The following is a 20,915-nucleotide window of genomic DNA, read 5'->3' on the forward strand; positions in this document are numbered from 1 at the left end:
CCGGCTATTCGCTATAAAATTGTTAGCCATTTCCGGTCCTGTGCGATTTAATTAACCGAAAACTATTTCCATGTTGTGCCTCCGAACACGCTAATTCGTATTAATTAAACTGAGTTTCGTTTATCTCGGACTTTTTCGTCCGCTCAATTGAACAGCACGTCTGCCACCGTAGAGTAGGTTTGCGATAAACGTTCAACAATTATCACACTTGTCATGTAAATTGAATAGACTGTTATCGAGTTGACAGTCGCGTTAAATATTTCTCATTTTACATTCGATTGGGAAGAATATGCGATTTTATTTCTGACACATAGTGGAAATTTGCTTATTCGGAACGTCTGAATTATATAATTGAAAAGTGTTATCAAAGAGTTCTCCAGGCGCTTAGAAAATAAATAATCCATGTACCTACAGTTGCGTAAATCTTGTTAAGGTGGAGTGGGTTATTTTTATTATAATATGAACGAAACTTCTCTAGCTTGTATTTATCAATGTAGTATAGGCTAGTATGAATTATTCTACATAGATGTCGCCCAAGAATAAAGCTGTTTTCCTCGCTTAAATCAACCAATGCCAAACAGTCACGTGCGAGGTACACAACTTTGAGGTTACCCTGAACGTGCAATAGTTCACAAGTTATTAATATATTTTGTGTTGTTATTTTAGGTAAGTACAACAAATATTGACGTAGGTTTACATTAAATAAACCGTTTTTATTGTATTTTTTTAAATTTATTGAGAAAAACACTAAGATGCACTTGCCCCGTAAATATTACTACACGGGGCAAGTCCGTACTATGACGGTAGGGTAAGTCCGTACGGTATGGGTAACTATAAAACTAAACAATATAATTAATGCAACAAAAAGCATTTTGTAACAGGCTTGATAATAATTCTTTTCTTGCCCCGTAGCACTCTTGAAACAAGGTTCGAAAGCATTTTTAAACTTTGTTTTAATATCGCTGCATCCCCTTTCATATTTCAGCATAAAAGTACATGCTTCTTTAAAAATGGATAACTATAAAACTAAACAATATAATTCAATGCAATAAGAAGCATTTTAAAGCAGGCTTGAAAGCATTTTTAACTCTCACAGACGGACTTGCCCCATTTTCGGGGCAAGAGCGTCCTAGTTGACACTTTGTACAATATCCTATCAAGATGATAATTTTCAAGCACAATTAGAATCCTACATAATACTAATTCATCAGTAATAACGGTGGCAAGAGTTTGATACCAAGAACGTTCAGTTTTCACATACCAGACTGAAAATACATCAGTTTAAAGTCCAACTTTGCAGAAAGTAGGGCGAACTTACCCTTAGATTCTTTCCTTTTTCCAAAGTGAAAGCTCCATCTTGCGGAAATTAAATTTTTCAAGGATCAAGAGTCTCCTTCGCGGAGTATACTGAGTTCTCATAAGGAGAGAGAAGGCTTTCCTCGCCGCGGGTGCCATTTCTCCCGACGTGACTCGATTCGATTTCTCGAGAAATGCTGTCGCGGTGTGAAAAAAAGACACCGGGAATCGGAGACCCCGGTGGATCCGGTAAATTGAAACTTGGATGTGAAACGGAGGGGATAAACGGAGAGGTTACCGGCCGTAGAGTGTTGTAAGTTAGTGGGTTGAGGTTAGGAACAGCCAGAAAGAAGAATATAATAATTAATGGGATTGCACTATAATATTTCGATTGTTATTGCAGACTTTGTGTCCAACATAGGACCTGTTTCCAAGCAAAGTCCTTCGACAAAGCGCCAAAGGAATGAGTACTTGTTTTTGGTGATAGAACTCTAGTTACAGGAATGTTGAAACGGCTAATTGTTTCGTTCGCAAACGAAGGGAGATAATTAAATGAAAATGGAAATTAAACATTAGGAGATAGAGGCAGTTATATTGCGTTCTTCAGAATTCATTTCAAAGCAATTCGACTCAACGTAGCGTGATTTAAATCTGAATGGATTTTTCTTTCCGGAAACAGTATTCGTCGTCGGTTGAATATTTCTTTCTGCGTGCACGATTGTCACGGTCTCGTCAGAACATTAAATATTTAAATGAAATTTCTCCGATGGAAAATGAATGAAGCTGCGTGAGCGAGAACGTTAACATGTTTCGGGGTAGCGAATGTCTGCGGTCCCGTGTTCGTCATCCAATGTTTTTCTCGCAGCTGGAATTTTCACATTTCCGGTTGATTTACATATTAAAAACTTAATTTGAATCCGACTCGTGCAGTTTCGCAGAATAAAAGAGCAGTGCGTCGCCGAAGGTAGAGAGCCGCGGACGATAAATTATTAGAGACCAAGTGGAAAGACTCAAAGAAAAAGGGGAATGCAAATTCGTTCGAGAAATTCGATTCTCCTCGCCGGGAAACTGAAAATTCTGGAATCACTCGAGACGGAATCAGACAGATAATATTTTTCGTCGAATCGTTCAATATTAAGCTCCATGAACTTGAGATTCTTTAATTAGGTGCCTAGAACGCTCCGGCAAATCGAAGCTAATAAAGGGTCTAGCTCACCACGATTTTTATTGGCAAAGCGTGCAAAACAGTGCTGTTAGGTGAAAGATAATCCCTAAAAATTTTAAGTCGCTAATCCCTCGTTTGAGGATAATATTTTGCACCTTATCATTTTTGTTCTCGGTTGTTAATTAAGATATTAAGCTGGAGAAACGATAATATATTTTTTCGCATTGGTGAGCGAAGTATTAAGGGTAGAATAAAATCACTTTTTAATGATTGGAGGTTGCGAGCAACCTGTCGACGATTCGCGTAAAATTATTCCCGTGAAACGGAGGAGAGTTGTTTCTTCGCGGGGCGCGTGATAAATCGGAAAAAGGGGGATCATCGCGATCAAGCATAATTAAATTCTTGAAGTTCAGGACGCCACGACGAAAAGTCGGACATTAAATATGCATTAGTCGAACTCTCAAACCGTGTCGCAGTCTCATAAAATGTCGAACAAATTTTGACACTTTCTAAAACTGTGGTGAAAGTCGAGGAAATGAAGGTTCGCGATGAAGATTTTCGACGCTAAGAGTACATCAGATAGATAACACAATCCACTTTATAAAATGAGGTCTCTCTCTTCTGACAGAATTATACAGGGTGTCTCAAAATTCTTTTTAGTGCATTTTAATATAAGCGCGGTCTTTAAAAAGTTTTTTTATATATTTTTTATTTTCTGCTTTTTAGTCTTTTCTAAATTGAACGCAAGATGTACATAGTAATACTGGTATAAAATAGTAAGATATAGAAACGCAAGATATGGAAATACGCGAGATAGAATGAGGGGATGACTCCGAGAGACGATGTCTCTTGATGGAGTCCGAAATTGTACGAAATGAAACTGAATGAACGGAACACCACAACCACACTGAGCTCCTTCGGTGCGAAGTGGGCCCAGTGATGTGATCAGACCCACCGTAACTCGCGCATGCGCGGCAATTTCAGCCTCAGTAGCGTAACTATTTCGATGCAATCGTGTAGCTTGAGCACCCCGCAGACTTTTATAATTGAAACTTATTCTTTATTTTGAGGATGGGATAGGGAAAGAGCACTGCAATAACTACGCAAAAGAATACATAATCGTCTCTCGTCCATCAGTCGTCCCGCCAATAACACTGGTACATTCCCGCCAGAATAACTGCCTCAAGGCGTTAGGGCCCTGGTCGCTCGGCTGCGTCATTGTAGATACGCTACTGTCTTGGCCGCGCATGCGCGAGTTACGGTGGGTCTGATCACATCACTGAGTGGGCCAGTGGACTGGGGTTGAGTCGGAGTGGGAACGCGTACCGGAGTAGGGAGCCCTGGCGCGGGGAGTGGGGATCGCTGAATGCGATGACGTAGTGGGCCATCTAACATTTGGAATTTGAATCGGCTATAAAAAAAAAACTAATGAATATTTTTTCAAAGTTATGAGTTTATTAAAAAGATTGAACCTTTCCATTTAGGAATGGAAGACAACATCATTCCAATGACTGCCACGGCTAGCCTTACGATACCCCATTCGATCAGTCCAATTTTTCAGTACATTTTCGATTGTTTGGCCCTACCAAGCGTTAATATAAAAATTGTTTCTTTCTCCTAGACGCACAGATTCTTTTTTAAATTTGTTTTATAATATTGCATTGTCACCCAGTTCTGAGCTATGTTTAAAGTTTCAAGTCTCTAGCTCATCGAGAAGTGGTTTAAAATTCAATTACAAGATCTGACGCATACAACAACGACAACTCGGCAAGCTAATATAAGCGTGGTAAAAAGAGAGTGCGGGGTGTAGTATGAAAGAAAGCACAGTACTAATGCCAGCTTGAAAATAATTAAGCACACGACTGCACGTTCAAATCGAAGCAACACGGGGTCAGTAAGAACAGAAATGGTGTTGGCGATCACGTGACTGACAGGACAATCGAAGTATCAATCGAGCTTTTTTCTGGTCCCGCGTAGATTCGCTGGATCCGTGGAAGAATTCCATCGAACTCGGCCCTCGCACGAATCATTTTCGCTCGTCTACTTCGTCGATAAAGATTTCGAACAGCTTCGAGCTGTCGATGCTGCCAAGCCGCGAGACTTTCACCGGGCCTCTCTCCCTCCGTCCCGTTTCGTCCCGCAGCTTTCTCCTGCGATAATGAACTGTACCCGGCAGGCGTGGCGGGGGTCGGAGGGTGGTATCTGCCAGGAGAGTCACAACGACCGAACGTAATTAGCTTTTTGAGGGGCGAAAAGTGAGCGGGGGTCCCCTTTTCACGACGCTGGAAGGAGACGTCATTCGCAGATTATCTCTGTGGGAAATTAACCCCCGTGCAGAAGAGGGGCGGCGGGTGGGGGTTGGGGATGGGCGTCGAAAAGTGGGGAGAGGGTGGTATCGTTTATCTTTCAGCGACGTCGCCGTATCGGCGGTTTCTCTCGAACGCGAGCCAACGAACGCGCCTCGAGATACGGGCGACGAGTTTTCGAAGCCGAGTTTCGTCTCGAAACTCTCTCGCGGAAGTTGAAAGTTGCACGGCTTCTCTCGCCCGGCAAAGAGAATATTCTCCTCGGGCAAATGGCAGTCGCCTAGGATTGGTGCCGTGTTTCAGTGGACTGACAGACACAGGCGAGTTCTTTCGCCCCGGATTTTCGTTTGCGATTCAGCTCGACGCGATCGAATTCGAGAACCGACTGATCTAAAATGATTATTACCAGTTCATGTATTTTCAACATTTTCGATCGTTATTTCTTGAAAAAATATACAATTCCTCGGTATGAAAGAATTTTGTGTTACACCTATTCTAGAAACTTCAAATTCGATATCAAAGTAGTTTTTTTATACGGACATAGAATAATTAGATTTTGTAGATCAATTTCAACGGAAACAATTGAAAGTGCAATTGATCGCCTTGCAAAACGATTGCGTTACTGCTCAAGGTCATCATTTTCGAACGTTTAATTTAATTCGAATGAAATAATTGCACATTTTAAAGTTGTAATTTCCTCGTCTTGACATTAGCTACAACCAGAGTTGGGCAACAATGTTATTTATATAAAAATTTCGAATAAAGTGGGTTTTTTCCAAGTGGGTTTTTAACACACTCTATTCGAAATTTTTATTTAAATAAAATGTTTGCCCAACTCTGGCTACAACACTGTAAAGTTGAAAATATATGGTGCCATTAAAAAATTCAAACAATTTTGAAAACGGCAACAATCAAAACAGTACAATTTTTCTCTCGAGCATTTTCTTTTATCTTCAAGCCTAAGCGAAGCTATTTACGGTGGGTGTACAAAGTATTGGTACACTTTTTAAAAATTAATAACTTTTTGTAATTGTACCAAACGACCTGATGTTTTATAATCAATTAGAGGCATTGGTTTACGAAATGATATGCAAGAAAGATTTTTCATTACATGCAAAAATGGAAAAAGCATTTTTCAAAACTTTTTTATTTGGGCCCTTAATGAAAATTTAAAATATATGTTTTGTAGATCCATGTTAGTTATAAACATGCTGAAAATTTCATCGAAATCGATTGAGATACACACGAGTTACAAGCGGTTCAAAATGGTGAAAATCGTAGTTTTACAAAACCACAGAATCGTGCATCTTTCGATGGCTGTCGTTTTTTCCTGCGTCAACCGATTTCGATGAAATTTTCAGTATGTGTATAACGAGCATAGATCTACAAAACGTATACTTTAAATTTTCATTAAAAGTCCAAATAAAAAAGTTTTAAGAAATGCCTCTTCTATTTGTGCATGCAACCCTGTAAACTACAATTTTTAGAAATTTTTTTTATCATATCATTTCGTAAACCAATGCTTCTAACTGATTATAAAAAAATCAGCTCGTTTGGTACGATTATAAAAAAGTTATTGCTTTTTAAAAAGTATTATAATAACTTTTTAAAAAGTGTACCAATACTTTGTACTACACTGTAGATGTCCTGTCCCTCTTAAAAACTGGCAATCATAACTTCTGCAATACTTCTGGAATGTTGTAAAAAAACTGACACGAATAACTCGTGTCCAACAGGAATTCAGTATAACTGTACTCGTCGCACGTTAATATTTTCTGTCGAAAACAGTTGAACTGAAAAAAGTTGTTACCGAACAACCTTGCGTCGAAACGAATCGCGTTAGCGTCGGCATGAAAAATCCGTGGATGCTTTCGCGAGTTAGCAACGATTTGCGAGTAGGTAGACCGACGAGGATTGGGGGTGAAAATAAGGCGCGTGCGTGACCGAACGCAAACGTTAAATTTTCATTAACGAAAATTACGAAGCGGGGCTGCACCGCTTGGCTGATGATAGTTCCAGCAATTATTTTAAACGCGACCTGTATAAATCAGCTGGCCGAACCAAATGAACCCTGAATTACAGTTCGCATCGAATAGAGCTGGGGGATACGTACCCGGACGCACCGGCTCGGTCTCGTAATTAAAAACGAGAAAAAACATATAATGGCTGTTCCGTCTCGCAATTTGTCCAGCCAGCGGTAAAGTTCTATGAGTTTGTCAATTTGTCGGAGAGAGTATTTTCGTTTCGTTCATTCTAACAAATTTAATCGACACGTTCTTCTGAACGTTATAGCAGAAGTATAAATATTGTTCGAAGAAAGGATGGCAAGGTAGTGGTGTAACTATTGATTATTATCGATATCTTATCTGAAATTGATCGAGCCAAAAGTTGCATCGGATAGAAAGAGAAAATATAGAATTATGAAGACACCGTGTATTCCTTACACCCGCTATATCCGACAAAAACGCTTAAAATCGCTCAACTCTAAACACCCATAACTTTCGAACCAGCGAACTCCTAAAATTGGAACTTAGATTTTCGGTATCTTCTCGATAAGATGCATAGGATTATAATAATGAAAAGTTAACCCTTTGCACTCGAAGCGATTCTAATTCGAAAATCAAAATCATTTCTTTCAAACCAGATCATTTTTATTCCTCGTAATCTTTTTTACATTGTGCACATGAAATTTAACCAGTTTTCTCATGTAACACAGTTGAGCTTTTCACAATTTATAGAAAACAGACGAATTTAATAATATTATAACTGTTTTGAATAATGGTGTGGCAATTTTTACTGGCGCCTCAGAGTCGCCATTCGAGTGAAAATGGTTAAAAATTTCTGGGTACCTAAGGTGAAGTTCAGCCGAACTACTATCAATAAACGGACCAACAAAAAGTGAATCCGAAGGTTTAAAGATGACTTGGTCAGTGTCAAACTTCAGCGGACTTATTACACAACCTAACACAATTAATACAAGCGTTTTCGATTCTGTCTCATGGGGGAGTAGCAAATGCGAGTGTTCGATTCTTGGCGATTCGTCACGGTTAGCGCTGGTCTCCGTGGCGCCACGCTCGATTTACGAGGATTACAGGCCGCTTATTGCCGCGCTCACCCCTGACCAAGGGGTTGGGGGGTGCAAACGAGCGTGGCCAATCCTACGTGCCATCGTCGTATTAACGCTTGACGGAGCGCGCGCGTCGCCATTCTTCCTGCGACGAAACAGGAAGCGCGAGACCTCTTAAAAACGTTATTTCCTGCGCATCTTATTCGACGTACTACCAGCTGAAATTGAACTTTTCATCACAGGACTTTCGTTGGCTCATCCTCATCGACAATCATTTCATCGAGGATCATTTCTTCGACAATCATTTCGTCGATAATTTTTTCATTGAAGCTTACTTTACGAAGTTTATGGATATCTGAGACTCGGAGACGGGAACCCGAAATTCTACGATGACATTCGAGCTCCTGAACGTTATAAATTTCCGGGTAGCCGAATAAAATATTATATACGAATATAATTATCTCATGCATTAAAATACATTAATATGTGTCACCCTAAAATAATGTTTCACTTTACGAGTAGAGTTGTTTATTGTAGAGAAGAATTGATACTGTATGTTACTTACTGTTTTTTTCAGACGGGATATTGGCGACATATTCAGGCCAGCAATAATAGCCATCAGGGAATTGAAGTTGCCGATGTTGAAACATTCACGGGCCGTTTCAATCCAGTATTCAACCACGCGGACGCGTTGCTTCTTTTTTGCATGCTGTAAAATGGAAAATGTTTTTCAAAATGTTTGTTAGTTTGACCTTTCACCTGGCAATGTTTCATCGCTTACACATATGCGGAATACGAAATCAAAAATTGTTTCTACTATCGAGCTCCTCAATTTTTATCTGGGAAATATATTTCCCTTTTTACGTAAACATTGAATTTTACATATTTTACTTGATGTGTCTTATAAAAAATTTCCTTGATTTCACTTATTGCTTCATGACGATAGTATACATATATATTCATTATATATAATATCTTAATTAAACCAAATAAATGAATTAATTAAAACAATATTATTAATTATATAGAATTTATGTATAAAATTTAAAAAATACTAATAGAAGCTTAATATTATAGGGAATAATATTAAGGTTTCATTTTAAATAAATTGGGAATTTTCATATTTATTGAAAAATTTATATAAATTTTTGTATTTATTTAATGAAACTAAAAATTAAAGGATTTATACTCGGGGAAAAATTATGTTTTGAAGTATAATAATAATAACTTATTTGGTGCATTCAAAACACTAAAGAATTAAAAAAATGAGAACGCTTTTCGAAGGTAAAAAATTGGAAAAAATTAATTTTGTATGAAAATTGATTTTGCAGAAGATTTAATATAATTTAATAATAATATATATTGGATAATAATAATATAATAATATATTTCGTAGGGTCAATTAAAGCGTTTCTTATCGAAATTTACCTTGCACACTTCGGTCGCTACAAAGTAGCTCAGTCTATTAAACCATTGGACGTATGACTCGAGATTTCGAGTTTTCTTCATGTCCTTGAAGGATGTTTCCAAATGAGGAGACTCCTGTATAGATGAGAATAAAATTAGATAGATCGAGAATAAAAATAGAATCGAAAAATCCTTAAATCAATACCTTAGTCTATGTCCTTTTTCGTGATTTCATTTTCTGCATTTATACAAATAGTCTGCATGATCGTTATCATTACAAGAATTTGTTCTACAATCGTTTCGCATTAGAAAAAAATATGACACTTTTAGAATTGATATAGAAGCTAATATTTAGGAGTTTCATAACAGTTATTCCAAATAAAAGTTTTCCATAATTCTTTCAAGAACTGAAACCGATATCATAACCGATCTCAAGTCCTGATTATTATTAACTACTAATTGGCTATTCTTTCGTATAATTATTATTAGACTGCGGATGTTTATGCAATTTTTAATCTTTGCAGGCAAATTTCAAGAAAGTGGGAACAAACAAAATCTTTTTCTCAATGATTCCTTTATAAATTTGAAATAAATTAAAATCGTATTCAATTCTGTGGAACTTTATATTCTAGCATTTTTTGACCATTTTTTTAGAAGCCACAGATGCATAAAGATCCGCAGTCTAATTATTGGGTTGGCAATAGAGCCCAATTTTTTATTCAAGCAATGAACTTCACACATTACCGACCGGTGATTATTGCGTAATTTTGAAAAATCGATGGAATATGGTTAAACACTTTTTAATGGAACCTTCAATAGCAACAGCAATTTTCATTGTGAACTAACAAGTCACCCTCAATAACGTCATCTAATAGTTTCATTACAGATTGCAATGTAAAAGAAAATTTCTATGCCTTCTATCGGTACAGCACAATTATTGAAAATCCTATTAATAGCTTCCCGGTAGGTAAAGTGTTAAACAAGTCATTATTCTCATTATTGTCATTATTCTTTTTGGCGAAAGATCTCCGAACAAAAGGGAAAATATCTTATTCACTAAAGTTAAAAATGCCGAAATTACTTTCATACCAATCCAACATTATTAATTAGCTAGAAGATGGGACGTACCTTCGCGAAAGCTTGGACGAATTCTTCAGGGCCGATGTAGGAGAGCCTCTCGAGTTCCACATGGGTCAATTGCTGTGCCAGAACCGTGGCGGAGGGACACAGCTCGGTGATGTCCACCTGAAAAACGACGTGACAGTTCCATTCGGTTAAAGTGTCGAAGTAAAGGGTGTCCACGGGAAATCGCGGGAGCAGGATGGAAACACAAGCTTGGATGGTGGAAGGCAAGGGGTAGGACACGATGAAAGGGAAGAACGAGGGCGTCAACGAGAACTCGATTCATGGGGAACGCGGAAAGACAGAAAGCGGAAACGGCGAACGTGCAGGGCGTCACGACGCCCTCCCCTTCTTTTCCTTTCCAATTTCACGTTCTCGTGCTCCGCCGAGCAAATTCGAGCCAGTTCTTATCTTCGCCAACCACAGTTTCGAAGTGGTTCTGGGGACATTCGACGCTCTCGGACACCCCCTGATAAAGATCTGGTGACTGCCGGTTATATACGATGTCATTTCTACCGCGGATACTACCGGATGCTAAGCACACGCTGTGCATCTTCCTTAATATCGCGTATATACCATACGACACGTGTACGACGCGACACGTCTGCTCAGAAACCACCCAGCCATTTAATATTACAGTAGATAGAATAGCGAGCGTTTAAGGATGTTCTGGAGGTATATAAAAACGCAAGAAAATGTTTGAAAATTTGACAAGATATAATAATTCTTACTAAATTAATGCAATTACCAAAGTTTGGGTTCGATTCACTGCACCGTTTATGAATTATAGCAACTTAAAGCTTGCACATTTTAGCACATTTACTTATGGAGAATTCATAAAATTCCACCTCAAACCCTATTTAAAAAACCTTGAAGAAACGCAACTAGAAACTCCAGTCTTTTTTTGTATACAGGGTGGGGCAATAACTATTAGCACCTCAGATATCTTCGCAACTATAAGTTTCACAGAAATATTTGCTGAATTAAAATTGCACAGTACGAAGGGGGCCATCCGGTGGCGATAACAGTTTTTTTTGCAGGTGGAGGTACTTCGGAAATTTGAAGGTCACCTTCATTTCTTAAATGGAATGAGGTATTTTTTAATACAGCAATCGATGCAGCTGGACATTCGTTATAAAAAAGTACTAACCTATGCACGTCGAAAAGTTAGTAGTTCAGGAGATATTTCAATTTAAATTTGGTGTTTTAGAGTTATTTAAATTGAATTGAATTGTTGCTTCCAATAATCTCAGCAACCTCCAATTTCCGGATGTTAAAGAAATTTCGAGACACCCTGTGTATCTGTGATTCTTGAAAATCATTATTTAATAGACATATTCTAATGAGTTCGTCTGATAATTGCGTCATTAAGAATGGTAGTTGGACAAAGAATTACCGCCATTGTTATCGCTCGATTGTTACCGTGAGTAGTAATTAACGGTAATTTCCATATATTTCGTTAAAAGGTGAGCAACAGCCGGCTAATTATGGTAACTGGAGCAATTATCTCTATGTAATCTAACCACGCTAATTGCCATTTTTAGCTGTTGATAATTCCTTAATGCGGCGGGCGGAAAGGTAGTCAAAATGTTCGCGCAGTAAAAATTACATATGTCACCAACGGATGTCTTTATGCATCTTTATGCATTTATAACAAAAATGAGTAAGTGTGATTTAAAACATTCAAGAATTTAAAAATTCTGTTGTATTATTTTCAACCTTCTATCCATGTTGACAAAGAAAATAAATTTCTCTTTCACTCCAGCTTGTTATAATTCAGGTAAAACATTTTTATTTTGCATAAAGATCTAATCATGATTAAGGGTAGACTTTACTTTACCGGACTCAAAATTAATACCTTTCTCCTACGAATTATGATGTATTTGGTATGTAATCCAGAAGATTTATACCAGACGCGGATGCTGATCGAAGTTTCGATCCTCCAGGATCAATAGTTCAGGAGTTATGGTCGCTTAAAGTTGAGCAATCTGCAGTGTTTTTGACAGGCCCTCACCTGTCAAAAATGCTCAACTTTAAGCGACCATATCTCCTCAAGTATTGATCCTAGAGGTGCGAAACTTCGATCTGCATCCGCGCCGGGTACAAATCTACTGGATTACATACCAAACACATCATAATTTGTGAGGCACAAATTTTGAGTCCGGTAGACAAATAAGAACACGTTCCATTCACATTTTCCTTTCTCCGGTGTCGAGTCACGCTCGACGAAGCAGTGCAAAGGGTTAAAATCCCGCGAATGGAACTAAAATTCCAGATTTAAGGTGTAAAGCCTAGCTAAAAATATTACCGTCGAATAATGCAATTGTCCCGTTCGTGATTCTAGGGATTAAAACAGGTACTAGAAATGTCGATCTCGCAGCCATCGTCGCTTATTTCCACTGACTTACATTTTTCAGCTGTTAGTTAGGAACAATAACGAAGATTATCTCCGCGTTTTTCTGTCCCCGTTGAATTCTGCCCGCTCTCCACGAAATTAAAGATGCCTCGTCGAGCGCGGCTCTCGCGAATGAAAAAAAGTCGGTCGCGCTTCACCTGTGTCGATACGACGTCGACGCCGCTGTTGCCGCCGCGTTTGAATAGCATTCGACGCCGGACGTTTCTGTGAAACGTCATATCGTTTCCTTGACGCGATAAAAGTAAGAACTGTCGGGCACGGGATTGAAATCGGCAAGCTGCGTGATTCGGTTACAAGCGAATAGCGTTCCCGCGGCTCCGATTTCTTCGAATTAGATCGCCAATCGAATTATCAATGAGCGCGGACCCGACTGGTATGACAGGAAGATTTCGACGGCGCTCGTCCGAGACAGCATTGATTCGAACCACTTGGAGCAAACAGAGCGAAACGGAAGCGTTTGATTTATGTGCAAATTCACCCGAACACCAGCCATTGGGTAAAGTTGATCTCTGCGAAATGATTTTGCAATAAGTCGTTCAATATCTTATCCAAAGGAAACAACTTAAAACTTTATGTATGACAAAGAAAATCAGTAGTTTTCCCGTAATCTCTCTTAACCTCTTCAATTGAAAGTTTTGAAAATAATCAGGCATATTTTAGCTATTGGAATGCACATCTATGATTTTTTTCAGAATTTTTAGCTTCGACACTGAATTATAAAAAATAAAACTGCTTTGTAAAAATATTAAGTTTATATTTTTACAGATTTTTAAAAATAATTATATATGGAATATATGTATATATATAATTTTATCCCCCTTTATCTACTTCTATATTTCATCCATCTATTTCTGTAGATTGTACAATCTTTTCATTACATATCGCAGGTATTTCACCTATTTATAGGAGCTATTAATTTCATTGTTTCAATTGTATTAATAAAAATTATTTCTATTAATTATGATCAAGTCCCTCTTTCCCCTGATCAGTAAAATTACTGCTATCCTACTATTATTATCATTACCCGTTCTAGCTGGTGCTATTACTATACTTTCAACTGATCGAAACTTAAATACCTCATTTTTTGATCCATCAAGAAGGGGGGACCCTATTTTATACCAACACTTATTCCGATTTTCTGGCCACCCAGAAGTTTAAATTCTAATTTTACCGGGATTTGGCTGGAATTCACATATTAATTTTAATGAAAGAGGAAAAAAAGAAATTTTTGGAAATTTAGGAATAATTTATGCCATGCTAGGTATTGGATTTTTAGGATTTATTGTTTGCTAGTTTGTGAATAAATAAAGACTGTGGTGCCCAACATTGTGAACCCACCTTTATAAACTGCAGGTCCCGCTGAAATTAGGAAATAGCGCGAGTGGAAGAGGGGGAGTGTGGTAAATGCATGTGAAACCCTGATGGGATCAAATATCATTACTAGACTGCGGATGTTTATGGAAAATAAAAAATGTTTCCATTGATTGCAAGACACAGGAGACAAATAACAAATTCATTCTTCTTTTAATTACCTTATTAAGGTGAAATTAATTCACTGGTGGCCTTAAATCTTTTTAATACCTCCATTGTTTTAAATTGTACGTACCCATTTTTGTCATAAATGCATAAAATCCGCAGTCTAATCATTCAATACAACTATGTAGATGTACTAAAAAAAGATGTATTCAGAGAGTGAGTTATCATTATAAGGCCATTGGTAGATGGGGTCTTAAACAATCTTTGCCAATCCTTCATCGTAAACTTATTAGATGTCACTGACAAAAACCATTGTTTTTTTAACCACGAAAGAATCTTTCATCTCCCGGATGACGCGGCATTAAACGCATATTTCATCCGAGGCGAACGAATAATAGCGACGTTCTTTATGATCAAAGGAAGATTAATTTACTGCGGTATAATAAATAACTTCCTGCACGAGAAGCTTAACCGAAATGGCTTGCTCGCCGATCACGAGTCTCAAAAAATCGTTGAAAACGGGTTCTCCAAACGAATATTAATTCCTTTCCGCCTCGTGCGAAAGTAGACACGTTATTTAATTTCGTGAAAAAGTGATTTCAAATGACCATAAGGGTATCACATATTAGTAAATCAACTTTTACTTTTCGAAGATAAATGTTTGATTAAGATAAGACAAAGTTGAGTTTTCAATTGAATTTTTACCGCGTCCGTTGCACATCTTGGACGAAGAAGCGCATGTTGGTTAATGAAACAGAACCTTAATCTTTTCCCTATGGAAAGAAAGTTTCGACCGTACATTTCGCCACTCGACCGTGATCGGCTACCATGGAAAGCTAATTTCGCGATGGCTTCGGCACTTAAAAAAAGAAGAAATTGAAATCTGAAACCTTTTGACGAAGAAAAGTTTTTATGAATTTAGCCGGAGATTGCAGGTATAAACGTTGCGTTGGTTGTGTTTTGTTTATAAAAAGGGGAATATTTGATATCGAATGAAACTTCCGTCTCGGAACTTATTCACCTTTAACCTGATTTTTAATTTAATTCCGACTGCAAAAAGTGGATTGTACGCTTGAAATGTAACTCCGACATTTACGGTTAGATAAATATTTTAATTATGAAGCTACTTCTAATTATGAAACTATATAAATGTCGATTGTAGAAATTTTAGAAATTGTTGGAAAATTTTAAAAATTTAAGAGATGTCAATGCATTTTTTCTTTTTCTTTTTTAATTTATTTTACGTCGCTTCTCTAACTGTTGTGGACCTACGGTTTTTATAAGGTGGGTTCCGAACCACCTTGGGCACCACAGTTTAAAATGGCACATAGAATATTTCCAGAGATTTCTCCTTTATTCTTCATTAAATCTTGATTAAATCTCTATTAAAGTCATTAAGGGAAGAAACAGCATTCAATTTAGCTTTTATTTCTTGCAATCGATGTAGACAATTTTTATTTTGCATAAAGATCCGCAGTCTATTAATAAGTATTTGTTTGCGACGTATGTTTCCTTTCAAACCTTTTCTCTTCTCGATGAATAGAAGGTGTTGACGTAAAAATAAACTCAAACAACAATTTTCTTTGGTGTAAACAATTTTGCGTCAAGTTTCTTTCACAAATGTCCACCGATCCAGAGGTGTAGATTTACTCCTTGGACGGATGACCATTACTTTTTATACACCCTGTACCTACTGTGTTCCTTTTTACACAGCGTTCATTTGCATACATTTTTTCGAAACGAGACTACCGTGTAAATGGGGAGAACCGGGTCTATTTGAACGTAGACCAACTGTTTCTACTGAAATTAGACGCGTCCCATTGGACGGGAAACACATTTTTGTGCGGAGACGTAGTCACAGCGATCCAAACAGAAGAGTTAGTAAACGAGATAAGCTTACAATGGCTATATTTTATAGGGCACACGTGCTGGGAATAACTCGAAACCGTTGGAAAAGCTGAAAAACCGTCTTCGCGCGTTTCGCATCGGGCGAACCTTTTAGTTACCTATTCCTTTATGCGCAACAGCGGCCGGGTGGGAATCGGTGCTGGAAAAAAAGCCAAAGGCCCTGGGAATGCAGCCTCCGGAATGCTTGCTATCAGGCGTATTTAAATGTTCCCGTTAACGCAGTTACGCCGGATAACGGGATTTTAATTGATAACGATAATACACGTTAAAATCCCGTATTAACTCCGTTACATGCTATTGTATTCAATTAACGCGGAATCGAATTAAATCCCTGCTTTTAAATGATTAAAACGCGTCACTATCAATTTCACGTAATCTCGTACAGTCTAATTACTGTCATCACTCGCTGTCATTTTAATCATACAAATATTGTGCTGTCCATGATGTCTTTGAAACTGTTACATTTTATATTCAGATTGCACATTATTCATTTCCATTTCAGCTTGCTAGCTATTAGGGTTAAACTTCATCATACGGGACGACACATTTTGGATTCTTTTATGTGTAATCCTGTTGATTTTGGCAGGGAAATACCGAAAATCCAAGTTTTAATGTTAGCAATTCACTGGTTCGAAAGTTACGCGTGTGTAAAGTTGAATTGAATTCTTGGAATTAACAGAAACATTGCAGAAACTCGATGAAAATGTAGTTTAGACGTTTCTGCACACTTCCTAAGAATCTATAAGCCATTTGGGATTTAAAATATGACTTGAATTAATAAATGGCCACCATACGTACTGGTTACATTGAAGAGTACGCTAGAAAGATTTTAAGCTATCTATTTGAATCATATCTCATCTTGTAGCATTGTTACACCAAATTGTAGCATTGTAACACCAAATTGTAAAGCGAAATAGACACATTTAAGGGGCTGAAGAGCTTCAATAAAAAAGAAGGGTGAACTTTACTTTATCCGACTCAAAATTTCTTTCTCCTACGAATTATGATGTACTTGGTATGTAATCCAGTATCAAATTTCTAAATGCTTTCGGCGCTACCGTTTCGATTAATTACTAATATAGCAATTTTGCAAAATTTTACTTCTTTCCTGACGTTTCGGTTCCGTTTTGAACCTTTATCAAAGGTGGAAATTTGCTTTTGCTATAATAACTTTATAACGTAAAAATGAACATTGGAAAATGATGTGTATCAGTTGCTGGTTTGAAACATACTGATAAAGGTTTGATAAATGTTCAAAACGGAATGAAAACGTCAGGAAAGAAGTAAAACTTTGCAAAATTGCTATATTAGTAATTGATCGAAACGGTAGCGCCGAAAGCATTTAGAAATTTGATATTCAACATTTACGATCGATAACTGAAATTATTTTATGTAATCCAGTAGATTTGTACCCGGAGAACCTGCAGATCGAAGTTTCGATCCTCTAGGATCAATAGTCGAGGAGTTATGCTTGCTTAAAGTTGAGCAATCTGCAGTGTTTTTGACAGGCCCTTACCTGTCAAAAATGCTCAACTTTGGGCGACCATAACTCCTCAACTATTGATCCTAAAGGTTCGAAACTTCGATCTGCAGATTCTCCGGGTACAAATCTACTGAATTACATACTCAACACATCATAATTCGTAGAAGAAAGGCACAAATGTTGAGTCCGGTAAGGTAAAGGCCAGCCAAAAAATAAATAATTCTCATCCGCAAAGAATGAATTTTAACTAACTTTCAGATCAGAACAAAAATTCGAACACCGATAGCTTCAGTGTGTTACTTTGATTAATCAGCTGTTTGAAGCTGCGCATCGCAGGGACACATGAAAATGTTTCACCGATTAACCCGTGTTGACCCCGCACGTATTTTCCTCGACAAAAGCCGCGGGCGGTAACACACATGGTATTCGGTGGCAGTTCGAATGCGCGTTCGGGCACCTGTCGAGTTGGGTACTCTAATCTTCTAAATAATTCGAGTACTTATCATTCGGATATTTACTCGCCTACCTATTGACCGCTTAATTGTTTCGCTACCGCTAGGTCGGTGTGGCAGTCGGTTCAGTGGTCAGTGCGGGGCGAATACGATTGAAGGCAGCTTTTGGTCATATCTACATCTGTGCCAGGCGGTCTGTAGCCTACCCATTCTACGGGAACTGGGGATTCGTAGCGTGCAATACAGGCTGTTACATTTAAGTGCGAATGGTGGAACATCTCGAGAAGGATTGAAGCTTTCAAAAAATCTTCACACGAATAGACGTGATTTGGTACAAATGTGAACGAACAGATTTGGAAACCAATATTTTTTTAAAATGATAATTTAAATGATCATAATTAGACTGCGGATTTTATGTATTTAAGGCAAAAATGAGTTGGTATAATTTCACACGTTAAAATAAGGATTACAAGAATTTTAGAGTGTCGACACATTTCTTACAATTTAATAAATCTATTAGAAAGAGGAATTAATTGCTACTTGGCGCTTGTGTTTTTTAATTGATGCCGACAATTTTTATTCTGCATCGCACTTCAATGTACCCCAAGATAGTTCTTATTTAAGCCCAGGATTGTTCGTATAGTAATAAAAAAAAATTATTACACCCTTAAACATTAAAGTAATTAATTGAATGCTGATAAACTCGTTTTCCCTCGAATATCTTCTAAATTATTTACCGCATCGAAAAATACGTTAGACAAAACCTGTAGATCCGGACATGTTGCTTTTGTTATGTCCTCTTACTTTTTTTCGTAAAACGAAGGGTTCTCGAGAAAATTGAGAAAAACGTCGGACCAAAATCCAGAAATATTATATTTTCTAAAATTTGAAAATAGAAGTGTTGATAAAGGTAATGAAAAAATAGATGGTAAAGATAGTGAAAAATGAGTGTATTTTCGAACTTGGGATATTTTTTTTTTTAATTGCAGATTATTTTGCAGAAAATTGCATATATTATTTTATTAATAGTCATAGAAATTGTTTGCTTCCACTTTATCAAGGGTTATCGTGTTATAAAGAGAACTGCTTTGATAAAGAGAACCTTTGTCCAACAATAAGTTGGAGAGAAGAGTGGGGATGGGCTTTGCACTATCGCGAAGTTCGTGAAACTCCTAAAAAAAATGCATTTCATTTAATTGTTCTTCCTATTACATACTGTTCAATTATCTCGAATTTCCAATCATCTTTTTAACGAGTACGGTCGCGAACTGACTCCACTGCTTTTCTACCATTCGCCATCCATTCGAAATTATCAGAAGCACATTCATCGAGAACCGTACCCGTTCTTGCACCACATTTACGTGTGTAAGTCTTCGTTCCCGGTGCCTTATGGATGGGACTATACGTCACTGCCTAGAACCCTGCCGAGCACGCAGAGGTCAGAGGATGGCCAGCTGTGGAAGATGTAGTTTTCCCGGCTTTCACCGTAGGATAAAGGCTTGATCGACCGATTGAACGGTCAGTGTCCTGTTCGACCGAGAGCTTTCGACGAAAGAGGAAAGATAAATGATCGCGGAGAAGCCGTTAATACTGCTTGGTCCGAGTTCACTCGATCGGGCTAACTCGGTCGACACTGTCAATAATAGCGCGTGTCGCGGTATCAGTAGAACGGCTTTATCTCACAGCTTCAAGATTCTCGCAGACCTCGGATTGTATGGATCTTTTGATTTAGGTCGCTGAGAATGTGTGTGTGTCTGGTACCCCGTAATATTTTCACGTCGCAATTAACATTCCAGAAACTACAGGCGAGCTCAACAAGTGGAAAATTATCTACTTTATTCTGCGGGAAGAGGATCTCTAACACGAATCTTTCAAAGAAATCTCGATTTTACGTCGTTTATTGTTGAACAAGTACACGTTCTCTTCGTCGATGAATTTTAAAGTTTAATGCAGTCTCGCATATAGATTACACTGGCCACAATGAAATAAAACTTCTTTCGTGTGCAACAATTAGTGCTAGGTGATTCTAGTACAGCCTTCTAAAACCAAAACCGAAAGTCAAATTGCTCTATCATGTATGCCCCCACTTTAAAAAATCTGAAAGAGTATGTATGTAATATTTGATATTTGGTCCCCTCAGGGTTTCAAATCCATTTACCACACACACTCCCCCTCTTCCACTCTAACGATCTTCTAATTTCACTGAGCCCTGCGCCCTTGAGTATACATCTAGTTATTCATTTTACAAATTTATTTTCTATTTTCTGAAAGTATATTTTAAAATTTATACGTTGTCAAAAAAAAAAGGAAGAAAAAATAGCAAGCACAGATTTTTGCATCGTATCTGGTCAAGAAAAGTCATAAAGCTATTTTACTACGTTTTTATTAGCTTGCTTTCTTGTCTGCCTGTATGTCTGTTCGGTACAAATTTTGCAATTGATTTTAAACTAACTTCCCGATGAGCTAGAGACTTGAAATGTTAAACATAGCTCAGAACTGGATGATAATGCAATATCTAAAAAACAATTTTTTAAAAAGCCTATGCGTTTAGGAGATATAAACTATTAAATTTAACCGTTACACCTCCCCGCGCGACGCTCGGTAGTACTTACGTGTCCCGTTCCACTAAGAATCATTTAACAACCACTAAGTTCCATTAAGAACGAGAAAAAAGTGAGATTTTCATGTCAAACTGATTTTTGTCACCCTTCTTCGAAAAATCGCCCACTGTGCGAACGGAATGAAGACATTCGTTATGCTACCTGTTCGATCGAGCGCACACGGCCGAACACAGATGCGCACGAAGGTGTCCGGCTG

At 37.8% G+C, this 20,915-nt stretch overlaps 1 protein-coding gene across 6 annotated transcripts in view; it reads right to left on the reverse strand.

Annotated features, from left to right (window-relative positions):
* LOC143213078 (uncharacterized) overlaps positions 1-20,915 on the reverse strand; it is an 832,749-nt gene that overhangs the window by 18,249 nt on the left and 793,585 nt on the right. For all 6 annotated transcript variants that reach the window (XM_076432583.1, XM_076432584.1, XM_076432580.1 and 3 more), the window contains 3 exons: positions 10,370-10,486; positions 9,263-9,376; positions 8,400-8,543 (listed from right to left, as the gene is read on the reverse strand). In XM_076432583.1, the coding sequence (XP_076288698.1) occupies positions 8,400-8,543; positions 9,263-9,376; positions 10,370-10,486 (375 nt within the window). The remainder of the gene's footprint in view (positions 1-8,399; positions 8,544-9,262; positions 9,377-10,369; positions 10,487-20,915) is intronic.

This window comes from Lasioglossum baleicum, chromosome 10 (assembly GCF_051020765.1).
Source record: "Lasioglossum baleicum chromosome 10, iyLasBale1, whole genome shotgun sequence".
Lineage (NCBI taxonomy): Eukaryota > Metazoa > Arthropoda > Insecta > Hymenoptera > Halictidae > Lasioglossum > Lasioglossum baleicum.